The sequence below is a fragment of the Sciurus carolinensis genome, chromosome 2 (assembly GCF_902686445.1).
Source record: "Sciurus carolinensis chromosome 2, mSciCar1.2, whole genome shotgun sequence".
Classification (NCBI taxonomy): Eukaryota; Metazoa; Chordata; class Mammalia; order Rodentia; family Sciuridae; genus Sciurus; species Sciurus carolinensis.
In genome coordinates, this window is record NC_062214.1 from 126,632,917 (window position 1) to 126,648,889 (window position 15,973).

General features: G+C 53.4%; 2 protein-coding genes across 2 annotated transcripts; one reads left to right on the top strand and one right to left on the bottom strand.

Annotated features, from left to right (window-relative positions):
* Positions 1-349: 349 nt before the first annotated feature.
* Rec8 (REC8 meiotic recombination protein) lies at positions 350-6,778 on the top strand. The gene is made up of 20 exons (XM_047538419.1): positions 350-473; positions 666-782; positions 872-940; positions 1,044-1,186; positions 1,271-1,346; positions 1,455-1,575; positions 2,849-2,933; positions 3,354-3,433; positions 3,673-3,805; positions 3,888-3,960; positions 4,042-4,133; positions 4,299-4,348; positions 4,659-4,793; positions 5,089-5,155; positions 5,251-5,411; positions 5,591-5,639; positions 5,896-5,962; positions 6,071-6,202; positions 6,276-6,382; positions 6,466-6,778. The coding sequence occupies exons 2-20, from the start codon at positions 727-729 to the stop codon at positions 6,549-6,551; spliced, it is 1,782 nt and encodes a 593-aa protein (XP_047394375.1). The 5' UTR covers positions 350-473; positions 666-726; the 3' UTR covers positions 6,552-6,778.
* Ipo4 (importin 4) lies at positions 3,006-15,655 on the bottom strand. The gene is made up of 30 exons (XM_047538417.1): positions 15,572-15,655; positions 15,403-15,489; positions 15,205-15,284; positions 15,067-15,108; positions 14,433-14,562; positions 14,164-14,343; positions 13,846-13,911; positions 13,633-13,734; positions 13,463-13,546; positions 13,049-13,213; positions 12,896-12,949; positions 12,624-12,733; positions 11,989-12,097; positions 11,693-11,822; positions 11,385-11,498; positions 11,163-11,276; positions 10,837-10,957; positions 10,555-10,666; positions 10,336-10,451; positions 10,142-10,219; positions 10,008-10,065; positions 9,781-9,886; positions 9,504-9,697; positions 9,311-9,358; positions 8,838-8,963; positions 8,514-8,722; positions 8,268-8,400; positions 8,073-8,177; positions 7,124-7,193; positions 3,006-6,997 (listed from the first exon to the last, which is right to left on the bottom strand). Exons 1-30 carry the CDS (start codon positions 15,638-15,640, stop codon positions 6,867-6,869), a joined length of 3,243 nt encoding a protein of 1,080 aa, XP_047394373.1. The 5' UTR covers positions 15,641-15,655; the 3' UTR covers positions 3,006-6,866.
* Positions 15,656-15,973: the final 318 nt, after the last annotated feature.

Consider the following 15,973-nt stretch of genomic DNA (forward strand, 5'->3'; position numbering starts at 1 on the left):
TCCCGCTCATTGGCCAGGGAAGAGCCTTGGAGAAGCCCTTGTTACTACAGGCGAGAACGAGAGCCCATTGGCCAGGACACTTCACAATGCCCAAACGGCCTGCAGAGTTCTTCTGATTGGCTCGCTGTCGCTCTCGATGATCCTGTGGCCTGGAACCCAGGCAGGCTGCTTGGCGCCAGGAACTAGGGCTCCCCTCAGACGCCGCCTCCCCATTGGCTGTCCTGGCACCGCCCTCCCAACCACGAGCTAGGAGCAAAACCTTAGAGTGCGCTCTCTGCGGCCAGACCTAGTACCGCGGGAGGGCGGCCCGACCGAGTGTGAGACCCGGGAGCTCGGCCTCTCTCTCTGGGCTCAAGGGTGAAGGCCTGCCATAGAGGACACTGTGCTCTCTGGGGACCTGCTCTGCCTCCCAGCGCGGGGCCTTCCCTCGGAGCTTCGCATCTCCAACCTGGAAGCCAACCCCGAAGGCTTCAGTAAGTTCGACTAACCAACGCCGGGTGCGAACCCACCAGGGTACCGCGGAGTGGGGCGTCCCAACTCCCGCGTGTCTGTTGTTACCCCCTCGGTAGTTTAACCAGCAGCTGTTGATCGGTGGTCCAGCCCACCGTGCCACCTGTCAAAATCCTTACTTTTCTCCGACTGTGCTGGAAACTTGTGCTCTAAAGAATCCCGGTTGAGATCCTAACTGGGAAGTAGTGGAATCGAGGGTGAAACCCCAAAGGGACGATGTTCTACTATCCCAACGTACTTCAGCGCCACACCGGCTGCTTTGCCACTATCTGGTGAGGAGACTGTTGGGCACGCCTGGAGAGGTGCCCGGGGATCCCAGACTAACGGCTTCCTCTCATACTCACCTTCCCATCCGCTTCAGGCTGGCAGCTACGCGCGGCAGCCGGTTGGTGAAGCGCGAGTACCTGAAGGTGAACGTAGTGAAGACATGGTAAGGCCTAGAAAAAGGAGGAAGGATGACCCGGTGCTGAGGCGGGAAAGATTGCGGGGCTGGTGCTGGGTGCATCGATGATTAGGGCACATTGTTCCTCCAGCGAGGAAATCCTCAATTACGTGCTGGTACGAGTACAACCCCCGATACCTGGCCTGCCGCGGCCGCGTTTCTCCCTCTATCTGTCCGCGCAGCTCCAGATAGGTGTGATTCGGGTCTACTCTCAACAATGCCAGTACCTCATTGGTAAGGCTGGAAACCCTAGAGATGGGGCAGAGCTGAGTGGCCCTCTGCTAAGCTGGCTCTTTATTTTGCCTTCCCTGCCCACAGAGGACATCCAGCACATCCTGGAGCGCCTGCACCGTGCCCAGCTGCAGATCCGCATTGATATGGTGGAGGCTGACCTGTGAGTGTCCCCCTGGGACTAGGATCACTGCAGTCTTCAGTGAAACAACTATTTCTTGGCCTCAGCCTACCTCAACATCTATCCTTGACAGCCCACATTCTCTCTCAGACCCAGTCTGCTGCTTCCCAACCGCCTGGCCTTGATGGAGACCCTAGAAGATGCTCCAGATCCCTTTTTTGGGATGATGTCTGTGGACCCCAGACTTCCCAGCCCTTTCGATATCCCTCAGGTAGGGGATATTCTCCTGGAACACCTCAAAGTCATGTTTGACAGAGCAGAAGTGGAGCTGTCCCTGTGTTAGTCTAAAACTGGGTTTCAGGAAAGAGAGCCTGCCATAGCTCTCCTGCAGAGATGGGGCAGGTTCTCTATGATGGTAGGCCCATATAGGCAAAGCCCCCTGTATTTGCCTACTCAAGGCCAACTTGCTAGGATGGTTTCCCTGTTGGACATAGCTCTGTCCCCACTCATTTCCATATTGTTCTCACTGCCAAGGCCCTAATCCAGTTCCTCGCCATCTGTGTGCGCTGGTATTCCTTACCCAAATCCTCCTTCATCCATTCCCAACACTCCCACAGCTTAGATAATGTCATCCTGATCCCTGGTTCCAGTTCTCTGGTTCCAGGCTTCAAACATTATCAGCATTTGGAATTCTTCACACCCAGTTCTGAGATAGCTGTCTTCAACTTTTCTCTCAGCCACCCCTGAAGTATCCCCGACTCCAAAACATCAGTTTAACCTGTGTCCCAAAGATGCCAAGTTGGCTTCTTTGCTTATGTAAAAGAAATGTTGTTAGCCCATAATGATCACTCTTCATTCTCTATTAGTTAGGTCCTACATATCCTTACAGACCCAGCTCAAATGCTACTCTTTTTTCAACCAGGGATAGAACCCATTAATACTTAACCACTGAGCAGTACCCCAGCCCTTTGTTGCTGTTGTTTTGAGATAGGGTCTTGCTAAGTTGCTTAGGGCCTCGTTAAGTTGTTGAGGCTGGCTTTGAACTTGTGATCCTTCTGGCCCAACCTTCTGAGCCACTGGGATTACAGGCATGTGCACCACTGCACCCAGCTTGCTTTATCCTTTGCATTGACTCTTTTTGGGCTCATATACAAACTTGTCTCCACACCAGACCATCTGCTCAAAACCAAGAATCTTTTCTGCTCACCTCTGTCTCCCATAGCAATTGACATAAGGATGCAGTGCTTCTTGCACAAATTGACAAAGACCTGATAATTTTGGGGGTGAGGGCAGGTAGGAAAGGAAAGGAGAGCAGGTGGTGAGTGTGTTGCAAACTAATGTCAATGCCACAAATTAGGGTTGCAGCTCAGTAGTTGAGCACTTGCTTAGCATGGAGGAGGCTCTGGATTCCATCTCTGGGACATGCTGTTAAACTAACTCAGTATAACGGGAGATTATCAATCGCTGTCCATTGACCATTCTGAGAGTGGGAAAGCACAGGGCTGAGGCCAAACTGTATCTTTTGTTTTACTCCCTCCCCAAAGATTCGACATCTCTTAGAGGCTGCAACTCCAGAGAGAATTGGTGAGGAGACCCCTCCTGAAGTCCCTACAGAGCTCAGGAAGCCAGGTCAGCAGAGAATCTTCTTCCTGTTGAGAGGCTGAAGAAATAACCACCTTTGAGCTTCTTTTCTTTTTAAAATTTATTTTTATTGTAAACAAATGGGATACATATTGTTTCTCTGTACATGGAGTAAAGGCATAAGAGCCAAGCCCTGTGAGGAGCACTTTATGTGTGAAACCTTATCACTGTCACAAGAGTTCTATGGGGTCAGAATTCTTATCTCCATTTTAGGGATGAGGACAGTGAGGCTCACAGTGGTGAAGCAATGTAGTCAGGGTCAGGTGAGTTGACCGAATGACCTGGCTCTGACTAAAATCCAACTTAACTCAGCTCTGGAGTCCATTCTTTGATCACCACTGAACTTGGAAGTAGTGTGGGAACTTGAAAATAGGCAGAGGGACTGGTGTGACTCCCCTGCCCCTCCAGACAGGATCTTGGTCACTGTGCTATCTCCTGAGGCCATCACCCTCCAGGAAGCGGAGCCTATACGTATGCTGCAGATTGAGGTGAGTCATCCCCCAGCACACAGGGCCTCAGCCCCTTGCACCTATTTCTCTCTGCTCCACAGTCCTGCCTTCTTCATCTCCATTTTTCCACTTCCCATTCTTGGAACTTGAGCATCCAGTGGGCTTCCTTGGGCCTAGGCCTGTGGCATGCTTCTTAGATCTACTCTTCTGCATTCACTCGCCTTTTTCAGAATTGGGATTGTTCCTTCCCCCTTCCCTAGCTCTTCCTTTTTTGACAGGGTGAACAGGATCTCCCAGAGGTCAGCCGCCGAGACTTGGACCTGCTTATTGCAGAGGAGGATGAAGCTATCTTGTTAGATGTATCCCGGGAAGGCAGGCCTCGGAAGCGGAGGGCCCGCCTGGCTCTGGATGGTCAGACCCCTAGCACAGGCAGTCTGGGGCTTGGCACTGCTCCCACTTCTTTCCTGCCCTCTGAATTCTGATCTCTCTACAGAATCTAAGGAAGAACCCCGTGCCCTGGAGGGGGACACTGTAGTCCCCTCGCTTTCGCCTCCAGCTCCTGCACAGTAAGGGCAGGAATACCTGTACCAGGTAAGGGGTCAGTGCTGGGAAGGATGTCCTAAATCCACCTGCCTATTTCCCTTAAGGGTAGAAGGGATAGAAGAGCCACTTCCAGGCCAGGTCCTGGGGCCTGAGGAACTGAAGCTGACAGGCTGGGAGCCTGGGCCCCTGGTCACTGGTGAGTATCCACTATTCCCATGGGCTTTTCTGGGAAGACTTCCACGGGTGTTGTAAATAAAGGCCCTGTTTCCCAACCCGATGATGGGCTGTAGCTTCTTGTCTTGGTGACGATGAAAGTGAAAGGGCTTGTGGGACAGAGCCAAGATCTTGGGTGTTGTTGCAGAGGTGACCCCTCCACAGGAGTTGCGCCTGCCGGCCCCACCCAGCCCAGAGGTGAGCAGTGTCCTTTCTAAGCCTCCTTCCTGTCTTTGGGCTTCTCCCAGAGCTGATTCCCTAAGCCCCGGGCCACTGTTAGCTTACATGGGACTTTTGTGATTAGTAAAAGATGACCCTTCCCATACCCCATTGTGTGGCTTTACTTCCCAAATGGGTACCCTCATGTAAGGTATGTGCTGCACAAGTGTATGCAAGCCTTGCCCAGGCCCCTGCCCCAGGCAGAGTATGGAGCCATTAGCAGCCCTTCAAGATGACAAGAAAAGGAGTGCTGTGTAGCAGGTTATCCATCTCCCCTCCCACTCAGCAGAGGAGGGCCCCAGCTCCTGGGAGCCCACCTGCTCGCAGACGTCGACGCCAGTTACTGTTCTGGGACAAGGAGACTCAGATTTCACGGGAGAAATTTCAGGAACAACTGCAAACCAGGGCCCACTGCTGGGAATGTGTGAGTGCAGCCCACGGAAAGGGAGGGACACAGGTCAGGTTGGGCCTTTTAAACTCCTTGGAGGAGCTCTGGGAATCCAAAGAAAACCTGCTCTGTTCCTTAGAAAGTGCATGTGGATTTGCACAAGTTTCTATGCACTTCTGGGTAAAAAGTCCTTTTAGCAATAAGGATAGGCGAGATCATGAACCTGAAAGTAAAGGAAGTCAAGGGGCTGTGGCACAGTGTATAGAAGAGGTGAAGCGGCACTGAAGAGTGGCTCCCTCACAAGGGGCTTCTGGCCTTCCCCCACATACAGCCAATGGTGCAGCCTCCAGAGAGGACCATCGCAAGCCCAGCAGAGTTGTTCCGAACCCCAACTCTCTGTAAGAACGGCAGGAGTTGGGCACATGGGGATTTTAGAAGCAATATTCTTCATTCTTGGTTTCTTATGACTCAAACCCTGTCCCCTTGTCCTCAGCTGGCTGGCTACCCCCAGAACTACTAGCTTTCTGGACCCACTGTGCCCAGGTACCCCCAAGAGTGCTCAGACGAAGGCCACCCCTGGAGGCTGAAGAGGCTGAAAGGGAGGCAGCAGCAGAGGAGGAAAGAAGAAGGGCTGAAACACTGAGTGAGATCGAGGTAAGTATACCCACACTGCTTCCTCTAAAGTCCCAAAGCTCTGCTTTGCCTAAGCCGCTATAGGCTGTCTTCTACTGTGAGCCAGCAGTGCAGGTGCACTGGACTGGTGCCTTCTATCAGAAGCCTGAACCCAGATGCTTGTGATGCTTGTGTCTCAGTTCTCATTGTTCCACCTGTAGGTCCTAAGGGAGGCCCAGGAACCCAGTGGTCCCCTCATGCTGTCTTCAGGTAAGTACCTGGAGAAGAGGGGATGGCAGAGTCCATACCCTAACCACTGTTTCAGGAGACTAGTGCCCCAAATGCTGAAGCTGTTTCCATTAGGCAAGAGAGTATGTCACACAAGTTCTCCTGCCTAGGTGCTTTACACAAATCCATACATGGCTCTGGTGTCTATTCATAGAGTAGACATTTTTTGGTGGTGCTGAGGCTCAAACCCAGGGCCTTACACATTTAAGCACTCTAGCACCTTTCCTTCCCACAACAGAGCTCTCCCTAGAAGCAGCAGAAGAGGAGAAGACCCGCACCAGCCTTGCCTTGCCAGAAGAACGGTGGTACGCAACCAGCCTTTGTGTGAGCCTGGGTTAGAGGGGGTCAGCTAGGATGGCTGTGCTGTCATCGTCATGGTCACCACCTTCTCTGCTCTGGCTCTGTTTTCCTAGGGCCTGGGCTGAAGCAGAGCAGCCAGAGCCCCCTGCATTGCCAGTGGTGCCTGAGCTCCCTGAGGTGCCCATGGAGATATCTTTGGAACTGCCCCCAGAGCCTGAGCTGCTCTCACTGGAGGCAGTGCACAGGTACCAGGGATAGGGTGCCTCAATGGGCTGGACCTGGGCTGGGGTCTCAGCTAACAATTCTTGATCCCTGTAGGGCAGTGGCACTGGAGCTACAGGCCAACAGGGAGCCAGACTTCAGTAGCCTGGTGTCACCTCTCAGCCCCCGCCGAGTGGCTGCCCGGGTTTTCTACCTGCTCCTAGGTGAGTGCAAGTATAAGCAGAGACAGGCCAGAGGCCACTACAGACAGTCCTTGTGATATGCCATCTTCTCCTCTCTTGACCAGTGCTCTCGGCACAGCGGATCCTTCTTGTGGAACAAGAGAAGCCATATGGGCGCCTCCTGATTCATCCAGGACCCAGATTCCACTGAGGGTAGAGCCCATTTACAAGGCTTCATTAAACCATGCCCTGCTTCATTGGGCCTTGCCTACCTCATTTCTGTATATACATCTCAAGTCTTCTAGCCCTCAGAGCTATTGTCCAAGCAGAAAACAAACTGCCTTTATTATTGTATGATGTTATGGCTCAACCTGTAACAGATGCAGCCCCAGGGACACCCCTGTAAGGCAGCAAGCAGGGTTGACTCCAATGGATGAGGCCCCAAATCTTTGGTAAGGCGTGAGCAGGAACTGGGCCGAGAGGTGGTGGGCAGGCTCTACTCTCTGGCCCAGCTGCAGCCTGCAGTCTAGGTGAGGCCCAACACAGCCTGGAGCTCCTGAGCCTTGTCAGCAGGCAGCGAGCCCAGTGCCGTGTGGAAGCTGTCCGTGTGCTGTTTGGCCAGGAATGTCAGGAGCAGCAGCAGTGCAGCCTTGGTGTCTGGGTGGAGTGCAGACGGGAGAGGTCCTGATGGGGGACTGTACTCCTAAATCTTAACTGTCCCACACCCACTGAACCCTGCTACTCTGTTCTTCCCCAATCCCTGTCCAAGACTGCCACCCTCACCTGGTGGGATGTTGTTGTCAGCCAGAATGAGGCTGCAGATGCGCAAGAGTTCAGGAGCCACATCTACAACCTGTGGAAAAAGAGTGGCTGACTCAGGGGCAGTAGCTGCCCTGGGCCCCAGGACTAGGTGGGTGGGTGGTTGGGACACAAGCAGTCTCCTGTCAGGGCTATTTGAGGTTGATATTGATTCATAGGCATCCAAAAGAACAGTGAACAAGGAGAAGTAAGAATGTGGTAATAACTCTTTTTTGGAAGGGATGGGAGATGTGTGACCAAGGATAATTAAAGTCATAGCCTCAAGACTAAAAGCCAGGACACCCACAAGCTCTCCAAAAAAATAGACTCACAATTCTTTTAGACAACACTGGACATAAGCCAAGCGTGGTGGTGCACGCCTGTAATCCTAGTGGCTCGGGAGGCCAGCCTCAGCAACTTAGCAAGGCCCTAAGCAACTCAGTGAGGTGAGACCTTGTCTCTAAATAAAATACTTGAAAAAAGGCTGGGGATGTGGTTCAGTGGTTAAGTACCTCTGGGTTCAATTCCCAGTGACAACAAAACAAAACACTGGAACACGAATCCACACAGCTTCTTGGTACAGACAAAATCTCATTCAGAAGCAGAGCTGCTCTGATTGAAATGACAGTGAGGAGGCCCAGAGGTACCCATGGCTCCACAGAGAGCAGTTTCCTAGCCCTGATCTAGGAAATCAGTCTAGGAAAGTTTTAACTACTGGCTCAGCCCAGAGCGTAGAAATGGAGCTAAGGAAAAATGCTACATGAATAGAGGAAACTCCACTCCTATTGTAGGATGGCTGTCAATCCTTGTGGACAATTAAGAAAATGGGAGAGTGGTACATAAGGACAACTGGAACTCACCCCACACTGGATACACCTATCACTGAGACTGGAGCATTATGCTCCTGCACGGGTGTTGCCAGCATCAAGGTTACCTGGTCAGGACTGTTCTGGTACAGGAAGCTGAAGAGGTGCCCTATGGTGACCCACTCCTCCAAGTCTTCCCTCAGTGGCAGGGCGTGTAACAGGGCAGCCAACACCTGGACACAAAGATGCCTTAGGCCCATTTGTCTTACCCTCTGCCTGCCACCCTTGGCTTCCATGCCCTGTTTGATGTCCCCCTCCCTCACCTGGGGCTCTGGTTTCCTTGTCGGACTGGCCATTAGCAGACGGGCAAGGGCCCCACAGATGTTGTCACGGACACGATCATGTCGCTCTCGTGCCAGGAGAGGCAAAAGGAGGCCCAGCAGCTTGGGAAAGTGGCTGATCCATAGTCAAGGAACAGGTGCATGCACACAGGCAGGCCTTGCCCCTCCCTGAACCCTGGGGACATTCTCGCAACCCCACCCTTCTAGCCACCTATAAGCTGAGGATACTCCTGAGCAGGGCGGCCCCCATGCTCTGCCAATACTCCCAGTCCAAAGATGGCATTGCTCCGCACCTCAGGGTCTGCTTCCCGGGCAGTGCTCAATAGCACAGGGAGCAGCCGAGACACAAACTGAGCTGAGGCAGCACCCAGACCCTGAATGGATTCTGCCAGTGTCCCCACTGCAAAGGACTTTTCTGCCACTGTGCAGCCCTGCTTCTGTGGGGGAGGACAGAGGAATATAAATCAGTCTGAGACTAGGACACAGTTGGGGGAGCAGGCACTGGGTACATGGGTTGGACCAGGGTTTGAAACCAGAGGATGAAGCACTCACCGTCTTACATAGCAATAATGGCAAGAAGCCGGCAAAGAAAGGAGCAAAGTTGTCTCCCCCAGCTGCAGCAGCCAGGGCAGGGATGGCCTCTCCAGCATGCTCTAGCAACATGGCGTCGTATTCAGCCTATGGAGTCAGGTTAGAGGCTGGAGCACTGGGGCCAGCTCTGTGGCTGTTCATACCTTTCCACTCTGCCACTGGCAGCAGGTGGTTCCAGGCGTGGCCTTGGTTGATGGGATCCCCCCAAACTTCCAGGCTAGCTTTTGTGCAACTCTGCATCCTTCTTCCCCCATCTATTACTTCAGGTAGTCACACTGCTCTCCTCTGAACTTCACTACCTTAGTAAGATCAGGGTTAAATCATTCTGACCATTACCAATCTCGTGGTGACCCTGGCCAAAATGAGTGCACTGTATTCCTGGCCCTGTGGAGACTACCTGGACTGCCTAGCCTGTTTTCATTTGTAGCTCTCACCTGGTCATCCTCCTCTTCCTCTTCTTCGTCAGTGTCTTGACATGCTGTCTGTTGGGAGAAGTAGCTCAGCTGAGTCTGGGTTCTTCTGCACCTTCTTTTCACAGGGGTGCACGGAATTGAACTTGTAATCTCTCATTATCCACTCTTCTGGGGCCTGGCACTCCTCTTCCCACAGCCCCACTGCCCTACTCACCTTCCTCTGTAGCACAGCCCTGAGCATGCTACAGAGCTCAGCAAGGCGCCCAGGAGGTTGCAGTGTGAGGGTTCCACAGCTGCGCAGCACCCCTGTCAGGGCCTCCAGCACAGCCATCACCACCTGACGCTCCCTTTCCCCATTCGCTGCCTGAATGTAGGATGGCACGACCCGGGCCAGGGCGGCCTGCAGAGCTGGGAACATTATTGGCTGAAACCTCAATCAGGCCCCGACCCCCATCCAGAGCCCCCAGTCTGGCCTGGTCTCCCCTTCTCACCGGCATTATTGGGTTCTGAGGGGCAGCTTTGACAGGCTTTATGCAGTGCACAACAGAACTGACCCAGAGCCTCATGAGCTGCCTTCCGCACATTCAGATGAGGACACTGTGGAGTGAAGAGGGAGGGTCCATGCATCCCCTGTGTGTGCGTGTGTGCGGGGGGTATGCTGGGGGGTAGTATAGTCCAGCCCAAGGACCTCACCCATTCCATTCAATGGCCAACTCACCTCCAGCAGTTTGAATACTTCTTCAAAGGCACTCTCCATATATGGAAGGAAGGCCACACTGTAGACAGACACATGATTGTGGGGAAAAGGCTCCCAGGAGGTGTTCCCAGTACCAGGCAAGGATTGATGCTTACCTGGTGTTCACAGAAATCTCCCCCAGGGCAGCACAGGTGTCCTCCTTCTCATCAAAGAAGGCATTCTCCACACTGTACCTAGATGAAGGTGGGAAGGCAGGGGTGGTCAGACACCGGTAGGAGCAGGTCTGGCACTGGCCTTTGTCCAAAATCAAAATCTGGATTCCTCTGAGCAGAAAAATACCTCTCCGTACCCTGAGATCTCTGAGTCATCCTCCTCCTCCACATCCTCATCCATGAGCTCCTCCTCTTCTTCCCCATCACTCTCATCATCAAACAGAAGGAAAGGGCTGCTTCCATCACACTGAGGCTGGATGGAGGAAGCACAACAGGAACTTTGGTTCACCTGGGCTTAAATCACATCATAGGGCTATCCTTGCTTAACTGGCCCAGCCCACCTACCCTCTGCTTACCACAATGCCCTCAGTGGAACGCAGTGACAACAGCATGAGAGTGGTGATTTTCGGCAAGTGGGGTGCCAGGTCTTCACCCATTAGCCCTGATAAGGCTGCAAATAAGCTGTACCTGGTAGAGACAGACAGAAGCTGTGTGGTGGTGCTGCTGTAGCCAGGTAGGATGGGAGAGCCTAGGGAAACCTGTCTGTGGTCCAAAACCAGAGGACTGGAGTCTGGGGTGCTCTCTGTGGATCCAGTGGGTGGGCAGGAGGGAAAGGGGCAGGATGAGGGGTCACTCACGTGCAGCGGCGCAAGTCAGGGTCGTCTACCTGCTCACATAGGCCCAGCCCCAGCTGACAGCATTCCTCAGCCAGGGGCCTCATGGGCTCCCCTACTGCTCGTGCCAGCACTGCCAGTGTCTCTGTGGGGATAAGGATTTAGTTAGCACTAGGATGTGCAGCTGGGAGGAATTCAGAAATTCTACCCTACTCCTAGGTACAGAGTGGAGAATGCCTTTGAGAAACAAGATATCTTCACTACCCTAAGGGAGATGTCTGTGAACGTGGTGAGGTGACCACTGGCCCTTCCCTGGCACTAGGAATCCTGCCTAGGGGTCCCTTACTCACCCAGGCTCTGGATCTGCACAGGCTGAAGGTCTTCATGGCCCATCAACAGAAATTCCCGAAGATGTTCCATGATGGTAGGGAAGTAGGGCAGCAAGGAGGCCTGAGCAGCTGTGGCTGTAGAATGAAGGTCAGAATCAAAAGTGGAACAAGGCTGGGGACCTCCTGCTACAATGTCTTTGGGTGAATCCTATGTATGCCCTTGCCTCCTGCCTTTCTCCTCACCAATGGCCCCCATAGCGCTCACAGCCAGCTCCTTGGCCCGGGGGCTGCTGGGGTTCCTCAGAGGCTGCAGCATACACTCCATAAGTTCCGGGAGGTAGGGCTGAACTTTGGGCCCTGTAAGAAAGGGCATAGGGCCTTTCTCCAAACTTCTGCAAATCCACCTCCCTCTGGGCTGACCTTTCTTGTGGCCCTTCCCTGTCCTGTCCCTTTCCCCACTAGAGCAGGGATCAGGAAGATGTACATCCTGCCCCTCTAACCAAAGCTGCAGCTTCATCTCCCTCTCCTGCAAACCCCACTGCCATCACTACCTAGGTTCTCCACGAAGTTCTCTAAAGCGTAGCAGGCCTTGGCGAGGTGGTGCATGTGCCCTGGAGGCACAGACTTCAGGTAGGCAAGGAGCAGTGGCATCACCTCCCCTGAATAGCTGCTGATATGGGGCTGAGGGAAGGAGCAAGCAGGTCCAAGTCAGGTTCACCTGTAGAGCATACCCTTCAGGGCCAATGGCAGCAAGGATGCTTGAAGAGATAAAAGTTGAGGGGAAGGTGATCCCTGACCCAGGTAGGGAGCTCTCAAGTGGCTGCTGTCCACATTTAGCCTTGCTGACCTGTAGGTTCTCTGAGAACTGGCCCAGGGCAAACAGTGCAGCATTACGCACAACCTGCGAGGAGTCCTCCAGGCCCTTGCACACAATCTGCAGCAGTGGGGGCAGCAGTCTGGATGGGGTGAGACGAGAGGACAAAGACATGGTCTGAGGGGGGGAAACGCTAGGCTGGCCTGTTCTCTTCATTTACCCTACAAAAACTAAAGCTTTCTCTGTCATCTGATGGTTGTCAACATCCCCTGGTCCCTAGCTAGAAGACCAAACCAGAATACCTTTGGGACTGGGGGGAACTGCTATGGCTAATTAATGCTTTTAATTCAAGCCAAGCATAGGGCACATGCCTGTAATCTCAGCGACTTGGGAGGCTAAAGCAGAAGGATCACAAGTTCAAGCCAGCCTCAGAAACTTAGTGAGACCTTGTCTCAAAATTAAAAAAAAAAAAAAAAAGAAAGAAAGAAAGAAAGAAAGAAAAGAAATGTGGACATAGCTCAGTGGTAAAGCGCCCCTGGATTAAATCCCTAGCACCAAATTATTTTTCTAAAAAATAAGCTCAAACAAGTATTCAAGAACTACCAAGGGATGTGCAATGTACCTCCCCATGACCTATGCTCATCCTGGGACAGGAACTGAATGGATACCTCTGCCTGATGTAGTCACCGGCTCCGTCAGACAGCACAGCCAATACCAGGAGACCAGCCTTACGCTGGTAAGGGCTCTCACTCCGCAAGGCCTCTTCCAGCATGGGCATCTAAGGGAGCACATGGTACTCTACTGAAACCCTGGGAAGAGCCTGCCTGCCTACTCCTGTGGCAACAGGCCCATGATACCTATCAGGGCCCAAACATCCTTGACCTTAGGAGATGAGGCATATCTGGGGATAGGGACATCAGAAGGTTAGAACTACACTTACCAACTGGGGACAGAGTTTCTCAGGGGGAAGGTGTAGGGCCAGCATGTCCACAACCTGTAAAAGGTCAAGGAGGCTTTGATTGACTTCATCTCTGCCTGCTCAACCTCCCACAGCCACTTAACACCTTGTCCCTGCCCTTGTCCCACATCCCACCTGTACAGCAAAATGCTTGGGAGTCTCCCCAACTAGCCCAGTCTCCAACTCTTCCTCTTCAGAATCCTGGTCCTCAGGATCCAACTGGCCCGGAGGGGGCTCAGCAGCCATAATGGGGAAAAGGGTGTGCAGTAAGGGAGGCAGGAGACGATTCTTCAGTAAGGCCTTGAGAGGAAGAAGGGAATAGTGTCCCTAAGAATCAGCTCCCAGGATAGACTCACATTAAAAATTCCAGTCTTCCAGGTCACAAGGGGCCCAGCAGGAGATTCCCAATCTCTCAGGCAGGAACTGGGGTAAGGCTGGACCAAGGTTTGAACTAGGGTACTTTAGATGCTCTGAGATGAACACAAAGCCCCAGCAGTGAGAATAAAGGTAGAAGTGGAGGTGGAGTGATAGACATCAGACGGCACTCACCTTGCTCTTAACTTTGACCAAAAAAGTGAGGCAGCAGAGAATACGTACACGTATTGCATCACCCAGGGCCATATTTCTAGCCACCTGCCCAGAGATTAACAAAAATCAGAGACAAGCAAGGATACTGACAGCAAATCAAGCAGAAGGGGTCAACACCACCCCAGGCTCACCTCCAGGCAGAATGTGAGGACCTCAGAGAGGTGGGGGGTGATGATGGGTACCTCTGATTCCAGTAGTTCATCCAGAGCCTCCAGGGCCTCACAGGCCTTAACCTGTCAGACAGACCAGACATAGGATTTCCATGCTTCTCTTCTTCAGGAGAACAGGCTGAATGTTCCTACACTTTCTTCCAAAAGAAGGAGCTCCCTCCCACCTAGCCTTACCTCATCTATAGGGATCAGAGTCTTCACAGCCACGATGAGCTTGGGCACCAATGATCTTGCAAGAGGCTGGGGGACACAGGATGAGCTAAATCACAGAGAGCATGATGCAGCATAATCTCAGGTCCCAGCTTCCTCATAACCCATACTCTGAGAAGGGGCCCAGGTACACCAGCCAGGCCCAGCAACCCCCATGACCCTTCTAGCTATTAGGAAGAACAGAGACAGGATAAGAAGCTGAAACATCTTTGAGACCCACAAGGGTGAGGACCTGAAGGTCCCAAGTTACGGAATTGAGTCAGGTGAGGGCCCACATCTCACCACATCATCAGTGCGGAGGTAGGGGGCCATGGTGGTCAAAGTGCGCAGGGAGTAGAAGAGTAGCCCTGGAGAGCCCACCTCACCAAGAGTCTCATTCAGAAGTTGGAGAAGCTCCCGGTGGTGGGGTTGGAAAGCTTCTGGCTGAGAAGTCACCACTACACTCAGCAGCAAAAGCCCCATCTGTCCAGGATTAGGGAACGGGAGGGAAAAGCTTACATGGTTTATCCAGTCTCTTGGTCTCTTCCCTCCTGCCAAAAGTATGATGATACCTCTCTCTCAGGACTGTGGGGGCTCTGAGTACTGTGCTGAAGAAGCTGCATGAGCTGAGGCCAGGCCTCCAGGCCTTCTTTTCGAAAAATGGTGGCTGAGAGCTGTGCCAGGCTGAGGCTCACACAGTGTCTGCAAATAGGAGATTCCCCCCAGCAATTACCCTCCAATACCATCTCCTGTGTACGGTGGACCAGCCTCAATGGGGTGGCCAGGAAACTTTCAGTTGTGGGCACCTGCCAAGCTGGGATTCATGAGAGATCAGAAGTTCGGCAGTACTGGGGGAAGGGAGTAATCTGGGGACGTCAGCCTCAATGAGCCTGAATTTCAGTCTCAATTTTCTGACTCTAGTTTGGCAGATCATCATCGCCCATTCTCAAGAACATGTCTTTAACACAACTTTATGTGGTGCTGAGGATGGAATCTGGTGCCTCACACATGCTAGGCAAGTGTTCTACCACTGAGCCACAACCCCAGCCCCTAAAACAACTTTAGAATCCCTACTCTACCCGCGATGTAGGATTTAAGGCCCTACTCTTCAAGTCTCAACAAGGAGCTGAAAGAGAAGGCAGAAAGCTAGAGAGGGTCTCAGCCTGAAGTCAATAGGGATCCAAAGAGAAGGTGGTAGGCACTTACTCTGTCTCTCTCTGCAGGGCCGTCAGGATCTGGGATTTGAGGCTGGAACACAAGTAGCAGGTGTTTCCTACTCATCCTGCCCAAGAACCGCCTCAGCCTAGCCTGGCTCCGCCCCACCCCGCCCCAGATCCAGCCCACCTCTCGCGTAGCTCTGTAGCCAAACGTCGCCAGCGGGTGCTTAGTCGTCTGCGGGTCAGCACGGCCGCGAACTGGCGGATCTAAAACAAGGAGGCAGGCATGTGAGGGTTGGGGCAGGAAGATGCTGAGTGGACCGCAGGGGGTGGGAGCTAGAGCTTGACCAGGGGAAAACTGGGCGTGGAGGGGCAGGGGCCCTACCTGAGGGTCGGTCGCCGAGGCCAGCAGATTGCAGAGTGCGGGCAAGGCGGCGGGGTCCCGAAGAGCGATCTGGAGCTGCTCGGTGGCCTAGAGGGAGACTGGGGGGGTCACAGTTGGGTCTTTCCCACAGCCTCCCCCTGGCCCTGGCCCTGCCCCGCCTGCGATGTACCCGGCGGATGCGCTCAGTGTCGGGCAGCAGCAGTTCTCTCAGGATCTGCTCCAGGCCGGCGGGCTCCATGGTAGCAGCCGAGCCGCCGCTACGCGGCCGGGATGGGGGAGGGACGGCACGTGGAGGCTCTGACACACACTTCCGGCGGAAAGGGCGTTGCTCCGCCTCTTCGGTCGCCTGGGTGATTCAACTCTTTTTTTTTTTTTTTTTTTTTCCCCCCTACCGAGAGCTCCCACTCCGCGGCTTCCGTTAGGCGGAGTGTGGGCTGGACCGCGGAAACAGGACCCTGACTACGTAGGTTCCTCCAGCCGAGAGTTCCCACGCTGGGTTGAAGAGTTTCTCTTGCATTCAGTGGCGGACTTGGCTTTCCCAGGACCACGCCCCTAATGGAAGGACTCGAGT